Source organism: Rhipicephalus sanguineus, chromosome 1 (genome assembly GCF_013339695.2).
Source record: "Rhipicephalus sanguineus isolate Rsan-2018 chromosome 1, BIME_Rsan_1.4, whole genome shotgun sequence".
Taxonomy (NCBI): domain Eukaryota; kingdom Metazoa; phylum Arthropoda; class Arachnida; order Ixodida; family Ixodidae; genus Rhipicephalus; species Rhipicephalus sanguineus.
The window spans coordinates 4,540,152-4,548,738 of record NC_051176.1 but is presented as its reverse complement, the minus strand read 5'-3'; the positions used below and the strand labels follow the sequence as shown (position 1 = coordinate 4,548,738).

Below are 8,587 nucleotides of genomic sequence, written 5' to 3'. Positions count from 1 at the left end.
TGATCGAGGCGGCACAACTATGTTGTGGTCTTTGAGACGAAAGGATTTGTGTTCTGGTGATGAAGAATCAGGCAGACGAGCACTCTCGTAAAACGAAACCACGCGGTCCGGGATGTTGATTACTGCGCCATGCTCACTGAGAAAGTCCATTCCTATAATTAAATCTTTGCAGCACTCTGGGAGAACGATGAAAGTTGCGACAAAAGAGGAATCTCCTATGCTGATTCTTGCTGTGCATCTTTCAGTAGGGAGCAGCAATTGACCACCCGCTGTTCTTATATGTGGTCCTGTTCACGGCGTTTTTACTTTTCTAAGACAATCGGCCAGCTTTTGACTTACTATGGAAAAATCAGCACCCGTATCGACTAAAGCCGTCACTTGCTCTCCATCAATAAGTACATTGAGGTCGGCGCTCACCGTTTCGTCGCTGTTAATATTCGTCGACGTCGCGTCGTTCTGTAGCGGCAGTACTGGGGACTTTTTATCGTCTTGTGGTCGGGCTGCGACCTTACCCCGAGAGGTCGCCGCCTTTAGTTTCCCCGGTAAGGGCTGGGCGACCTTGTTCCCCGAAGGTCAGCAAATGTACGTCGATTCGGTGACGATGTCTGTGCAGGGGATGGAGAGCGTGACCGGTGGGCGGAGTTGGGCTGGCGATGGGGAAGCGACTCGTGATATGGAGAACACGTCGTTGGAGGTCCTCGAAAACCAGGGTCGTCATGGCGAACAGTATAGTCGGCGTTGGCACGGCGACCGTCGTACCCTGGCCGAGACGGGCGAAGCGATGTGTCGCGGTACCAACAATAGCGAGCTATATGGCCGGCACCACCACAGTTGAAGCAGAGGGGGCGCCGATCGACAGTGCGCCAAGCGTCCGTTCTGCGAAATTGTGGGCGTCCCACGTCCTCTTGTGGTGGTGAGTAAGGCGCGGCAAGTGATGGCTGGTGGCATGAAGACATCGGAGACATGGGCCGACGTCTGAAAGCCTCCTGCAAAGGTTGCGACGAAGGTGCGTCTGTAGGTGGCTGGTAGTATGACGTGATAGGCGGGACGGGTGGTGGACGGCGGACAGCGTCGGCGTAACTCATTTGACGCTGCTCGCGACCGAGATCAGCTGCTGAGAAAGCGTGCCTAAGTTCGTCACGAACGACTGCGGCAACGGCGGTCACTGGTGTATCCAATGGCGGAGTCCAAAGCTTCTGAAGTTCTTCGCGAACAACATCTCTGATCAGGTCACGTAGGGAGCCCTGATTGTCCAGAGTCACTGCAGCGGCGTTGATTGGGGTGGTAGCGGACGAGCGATCATACTGCCTCGATCTTTGGTGCAGAGCACGCTCAATGGCAGTGGCTTCTCTTATAAAATCGGCCACGGTAGTTGGGGCATTGTGCACAAGGCCGGCGAACAGTTGTTCCTTCACGCCGCGCATAAGGTAGCGCAACTTCTTTTCCTCGGACATAGTGGGACCAGCGCGACGACACAGGCGCGTCAGGTCTTTAGCAAACATTGCCACAATTTCGTTAGGTTTCTGAAGTCTTAACTCGAGGAGCTGCTGAGCCCGCTCTCGACGGTCGACGCTAGCAAAGGTGTCAATCAGCTGCTGACGAAACTCATCCCATGTCGATATACGGCCTTCTCGATTCTCAAGCCACGTGTGAGCGCTGTCATCGAGGGTGAAGTACGTGCGGGCGAGCTTCTGTTGATCGCTCCACTGGTTGATGTCGGCAACGCGTTCGTAATGTTCAAGCCAATCTTCAACTTCTTCATGTGGGGCACCACTGAAGCGATTAGGTACAAGTGGCTGAAGAAGCGTTACCTGGGCTGGATTGGAAACGGGGCTGCCTTGTATCCCTTGGACCACCTGTGGCTGGCTGGCGGAGGCCATTGGCAGAGGTAAGAAATGCCTGGTAGAATGTTCGTCCAAGGAGGTCAGCTCAGGAGAGAGGCCTAGCAACCGCCGACTGCAGCGGTGCACTGGTGTCGTAACAGGTGACTGCGTGTCGGGACTTGATGAACGGCTCCCAGATGGGGTGTAGAGCATCGGCAGGCTTGCAGTCCAGCACCTCCACCAGTGTCGCGGTTCAACGTAAGCAGACCACCGAGACGTTGAGTCCGAGAACCGACGGCGTGTTTTGATGCAGCAGCCAAGAGCAAAGACATAAACAAAAGCACGTCGTCTTCTTTTGTCAGTGTCCCTTTTCACAAGACTGTTGGCGCGCACATCGTCTTCGTTCTCTGTCTATTTCGAGCGCGGCAATATATATATATATATATATATATATATATATATATATATATATATATATATATATATATATATATATATATATATATATATATATATATATATATATATTTATTTATATATATATATATAGTAGCGTTCCTTCTAGGAACTAATACATAAAACACATGGATTCAATCAGACGGGTGTCGTCCGCCATTTTATTCCAAACTTCTTCTTCCTTCACCTCTACCCCTATAACACTTCATCTTCTTCCGTGCGGTTATTGCAGACCGCTTCACTCTTCCTGACTTCTTTGATTGCACCTCCTGGTGTAATACTTAAATACGTTGCCAATGGAAGCACACTCTCTTTGACCCGAGGCTGCAGTGTACCACACGTTGTGGGGAACCCTCGATAAATAACAGATCCCAACCCTCGCCTACGTCAGCACCGGCGGTGACAAGGCACAGCAGCGAAGGCCACTACGCATGCGCCCGGATGCAGACCACCTTCATAAGCGGGCACGGAGAGCTGTCAAGGGGGAGTGCTTGGCGAACTTGCTTGAGGTGTGCGTGTGTGCGCGGCGTGCGGTCCGCCGCGGCCAAGGTTAGCGGGACCGGCGCGGAAGTTGTGCGTCGAACTTAGTAGTAATCTTGTCATTGTGTTTTGCCCCTGTTGCCATAACGTTACAGTTCTTACTAATAAATTGTTTTCTTATGTTATCCCGAGGTCGACGAACGGCCCATTTCTTGGAGTAGACACCGAACCCCACAACTAGCGCCCAACGTGAAATCGGCCCCGTCTACTGCCAGCAATAATGGAGGCCGCACTTCAAATGCTGCTGGAGACGATAGAGCGCCTCGACATAGCTTCGGCAGTGTACTGCGCGGCGAGGGGACACGCCGAGTCAGCTAGCTACCGAGCAGCGAGGGGCGTGGCGATCCCAATCATCGGCGTTGGAAGAGGGCTGCTGCGCTCGTTTGGGCAACCGGACATACCGGCGCAAGAGGAGCCAGAGGTCGAGGTGGTCGACGTCGCGAAGAAGGACGATGCCGACGGCGGTGACGCGGGAATGAACCAGGGCGAGTACGACTCAAAGGGACACGACGGGAAGGCCGCCAGGAAAGAAAACGTTTTGGCTGCAACAGAGGGGGGAGACACCACCGACGAGGCCAAACCGGCCTTGGTGATGCTGGCCGACGACAACGTCGACTTGAACACGGGCCTGGCCGCGACGATGCAGGAGGACCTAGCCGCAGCGACGTCGAGTGTGTCGACGTCGACACCTGTCACTGCTTCCGACTCGAGCCCGGACGGCAGACCAGACCAAGGCTCTCGTCAAGACACGGCGCCTCCGGTCGGTCAAGAAATGGTGCTGAATTACGATCCAGAGAACAACATCAAGGACGGCGGTGACGCGGAGGACGACCAGGCCGCCTCGACGAAGAACGAGGGTACAGATACGTCGGCACCAGCCGAAGATGCCGGCGGTGACACAATGGCCACAAAAATGGCTGCAGCTGTTTTGGAGGCCAAGAAGGATGCCGCTGAAACCGGCAATGCCACGACCAAGAGGACCGCGGCGCCAGCGACAGGAGCTGCCGGCGCGTCTACTAATGCGATGCTCAACGCAGCAGCGGACGAGGAGCCCGTGCGCAACCTCTGGGGCAGTGGGATGGCCAAAGCCAAGCAAGCAGCCGACGTGAAGGCGCTGTTTAGCAAGCGCGTTAAGGTGGTGTCCGCCAAGTTCGGCACTATCGACAACGCACCCAGTTTCGGCTTCCGAACAGTGAGCACCGCCGAGGAAGCGGACAACTACATTCAGCGCTGGCACCGCACCGAAGTGAGCGTACAAATGCTCTTCGTCGAGCGCACAAAGCACGAGACCAGTGGTGCCCTGCTCGAGCCACAGCCTAAGACCGAAACCGGAGCTGCTGCGTGGGACACCGCCAACACCGAGGACGTCGTCAAGAAATGCGGTGAGGCGACGCCTTCTTTGGAGAGGGGGAATGTGTGGGGAACCCTCGATAATCAACAGATCACCGCCCTCGCCTACGTCAGCACCGGCGGTGACAAGGCACAGCAGCGAGGGCCACTACGCGTGCGCCCGGATGCAGACCACCTTCATAAGCGGGCACGGAGAGCTGTCAAGGGGGAGTGCTCGGCGAACTTGCTTGAGGTGTGCGTGTGTGCGCGGCGTGCGGTCCGCCGCGGCCAAGGTTAGCGGGACCGGCGCGGAAGTTGTGCGTCGAACTTAGTAGTAATCTTGTCATTGTGTTTTGCCCCTGTTGCCATAACGTTACAGTTCTTACTAATAAATTGTTTTCTTAAGTTATCCCGACGTCGACGAACGGCCCATTTCTTGGAGTAGACACCGAAACCCACAACGTTCTTCAATATCCTGCGCTGAGATGCTGTCTTGGCAACTTGGAACGGTCCGTAATATTTAGCTTTTGAAGGTGCAACTCCTTTTCTTACAAGAACATAGTCTCCAGGATGGACGTGTGGTATGTCACTGTTGTGCCTTTTATCAAAGTTCCTCTTCATCCGGCGCTTATATGCTTCTTGACCTTCGGCACTTTTCTCTGCTTCAGTAAGTTGGAGGTTTTCTAGGATGCCTAGGTCACGATCTGCAGGCAGTATGGGTGCTGTTCCGGTTGTAGCGAAATGAGGACTGCAGCCTAAACCCGTGGTGTATGAACGGTTGTGGTGCTTCACAGCGGCTTCAAGGCAGCACTTCCAGCCTCCGCGAAAGTCTGCATACATCTTCAAAAACTGTTTGATGTCCCGTATGGCCCGTTCTGCTAATCCGTTCGCTGCAGGGTGATACGGAGAAGAATACTTAATAAGTATTCCTCGGTCATTAGCCCATCTTGCTAGCTTGGCACTACGGAAAGCGGGACCGTTATCGCAGACTAGTGTCTTGGTGTGCTTAAAACACGCATCTGTGAGTAGATTGATGACGCTGTTCGCATCTTCTTTCCCTGCTTTAGCCACGATTGTTCTTGTGCATTCGTCAATGGAAAGCAGAAAAGCTTGCGTTCGCATGACTCCTTCCCCCTTCTTCTTAAGCTCTGCAAAGTCTAAATGAACCACTTCAAACGGTACTTTTGAATATTCGGAGTTCGTCATAACATCTGTCGACTGCTTGTACTTCACTTTGCTTACTTGGCAAAGATGGCATGTCCGGATATAATTAGTGACGTCCTTTTCATACCTGGCCATGTGAACCTCATAAGCAATTTCTTGTATGTGCGCCAGAAGCCATCGTGTCCACCTAATCTACGGTGGTCATGGTAGAGATGAAGAATCTTTTGAACCAGGGTGGGTGGTACATAGTACTTTTCATTAATAAACTGCAGATCTTCTGTACCTTCCCATAGCTTAATATGATCGATCATTTCTGGATTTTCACTGCACCCATGAACAAGCAATCTAGACAGTGCATCAGCATCGGTTAGAAGCGGGCCAGGACGGTGCGAAACGGTGAAATCAAACTGTTGAAAATAGTTAACCCATCTCCCAATGCGTCCTCTTGGCTGTGCCATATTCAAAAGTTGTGTCAACGCCTGATGGTCCGTGAATAGCATGAACTTAGCCCCTTCAAGGTAAGTTCGGAAATACTGAACTGCTTTTAAGACTGCCAGCGCTTCCTTTTCTGTAGTAGAATAATTAAGTTCAGCTGGTTTCAACGTGTAGTTGTAATATCCCACCACGTAATGCTTCGTTGGATCGGCCTGTTTTGAGGGTTTCTGTTACAAAACTGCACCGGTCGCGTAGTGTGATGCATCCGTGTTCAGTACGAAGGGCAGAGAAAAGTCCGGTATGCGCAGGATGGGATCCGACGATATTAGCTTTACAAGCTCGCAATAGGCAGCTTCCCACTCCTCATTCCATTGGAAGGGTGCGTCTTTTTGGGTTAAACGTGTGAGGCACAGTGTCTTCAGTGCGTAGTCCTTGATAAACGCCCTGAAGTGTCCTGCGAGGCCAAGGAAAACACGCAGAGAGTGCACATCATAAGGTTTTGCCAGCTGAGAAATTCTTTCTACTGATTCCCGTTTCGTGCTTTTAGTACGTCCGTCAAACACCCTTCCGAGAAATACAACTTCGTCTTCAAAGAAAGCACTTTTCTTGAAATTGACTTTGAGTTGAGAAAGACTCAAAGCTTGAAGAACTTTTGAAAGATGACCCTGGTGCTCCTCTTTTGTCTTTGAGTACACGATGATGTCATCAATGTAGACGTTGCAGAATACTCCGAAATAAGGTTTCAGAATATCAGTCATAATTTTCTGAAACCATGCCAGAGAATTTTTCCAACCAAATGGTAGGCGGTTGTACTCAAATAAGTCAAAAGGGGTTATAAATGCGGTGTACTTTTTCGTGTCTTCCGTGAGTGCGATTTGCCAAAACCCCTTGCAAAGGTCTATTCTTGAAAAACAATGGCAACCACCAGTCTCGTCAATGATATCCTCGATCCTCGGCATTGGATAAGGTATCAACTCTGTTTGGTGGTTAAGAGCCCGGTAATCTGTGCAGAGTCTGAATGTTCCATCTTCTTTGGGGGCAATAGTTATGGGAGAAGCAAATAGAGAAACAGAAGGGCGGATAATATCAGCCTCCAACATTTCTGGTAACTCCTTTTTCAGCCACACCTTTTTATCTCTGGACATGCTATAAGGAACTCTGCGCACAAGTCTTTTGTCACTAAGTTCGAAAGGGACGACGTGAGATTTCATCGCCGGAGGGTAGCTGCCCATGCACGTAAGTTCTGGGTACTTTCGTTTAAAGTCCTCCTGGTCGAAAATCATCCTTGCTTTGTTAGGCGCTCCATGGAGATCCTCTGGTCTGACGTTGTCCTCAACTTTTAGTCTGTCATCCCAATAGATATTTATCTTAAGCTTCTTCATGTCTGGACGGGACAAAAGGAAATCGTAGCTGACGTCAGGAATGGCCAATACGTCAGTGGTAATTGCTTGTCCTTGAAATTCAATGGTTAGGGTAATCCATTCGTTATGCGTGCTCACGGACCCATCGTAGGCTTGCACTCGCAATGCTGTACCAGTGTGCAGGCGACCGCCATCCACTCGACTCTTATTGATGATAGAGCCCCACTATCAACAAGGGCCTTCATTTCAGTGCCGTCTACGCTAATAGGGGCGTAAAGTAAGGTGGGTGATATCAAGTAAACTGTCTCGGTGTAGGGTTTTGCTTGGGGCTTGTCATCGAACGTGATTAGCTCACGTGGAAGCTCTGCCTCGCTTAACGCCGAAAATCGCCACTCTTCATTGTTCCGCTGGTGAACACTTCCGCGATACTCGTTATCAGGCTCAGATGGCAGAGTGAACGCTTCATTGTTACATTGGTTCGACAGATCAAGGGCTTGTGTACCACCTTGCTGTTCTCGCGAAGAAAATGTGGTCACTGATGTCTGTATGCATCGCAGAAGTTCATCAAATGATCGTGGATCACTTATTTGCACTTGACTGCGGATGTTGACGGAAAAACCTTGCGTTACCAAAGCTACAACTGCAGACGACGGGAGCCTTGGTTCTGCAGAATGCAGTAGGCGGCGCTTTTCAAGACAATACACCAGCAAAGAGCCAGACGTGTATGTGAAGTGTAGTGCCGCATCCCATCTTTCTACAGCATTGCCTTGGAAACACGCCAAAAAGTTGCTCTTCCGCCTTTTCCAAGACATTGGTGCTCCATCGATAAGGTGCAAATCGAACCACTTTCTTGCGATGGCACCCAAATAACGGCGCATGTTCAGAATCTTCGTGTCGTCACTTTTCCACATATTCCTTTCACATGCATACTCAAAAAAGCACATCCAATGACCCGCATTTTCCGAGTCTCCTTCAAAAAGGTCAGGTTCTACAACTTCTCGTTGTGGATTTTCCTGTCTAAGCGACTTCACCAATGATCCCATTATTTCGGCTTGTTGCATCATGCACCATTGTTGTCGCTCAATAGCAGATAAAACGCTGCTCACCTCCCCGGAAGCCGTTTCCTGCTTGAAGGTGTCACGGCGACTGGGTTCCAGAATGAGTTCGCTCAGGGTCTGGAGCTGCAGATTCACTTTCACCGATCCTGTTTCCACGAGGGCTTCACGGCTCATCGAAGCTTCTCGCAGTACCGTGTCGATCAGTCCGGTCGAGCTAACTTCGCGAGGAATGTCCATAGCTGGCTCACCGTGGACTTGGTACCGTTTGAAAACAAGAGGCTCCGATGACGCCTCGTCGATGAAAAAGGTAACCCACATTTGTGGTCTTCGCAAGCTGACGGCTGCGCCAAGATGTAGCGTTCCTTCTAGGAACTAATACATAAAACACATGGATTCAATCAGACGGGTGTCGTCCGCCATT

At 51.1% G+C, this 8,587-nt stretch overlaps 1 protein-coding gene across 1 annotated transcript; it reads left to right on the top strand.

Annotated features, from left to right (window-relative positions):
* The first annotated feature begins 3,039 nt into the window (after positions 1 to 3,039).
* Positions 3,040 to 4,446, top strand: LOC119389115 (uncharacterized). The gene has a single exon (XM_037656364.1). The coding sequence runs from the start codon at positions 3,040 to 3,042 to the stop codon at positions 4,444 to 4,446; it is 1,407 nt and encodes a 468-aa protein (XP_037512292.1).
* The last annotated feature ends 4,141 nt before the right edge of the window (positions 4,447 to 8,587 follow it).

Coding starts and splice junctions, on each gene's coding strand:
- LOC119389115 (XM_037656364.1), top strand. CDS start 3,040: ATGGAGGCCGCACTTCAAATGCTGCTGGAGACGATAGAGCGCCTCGAC.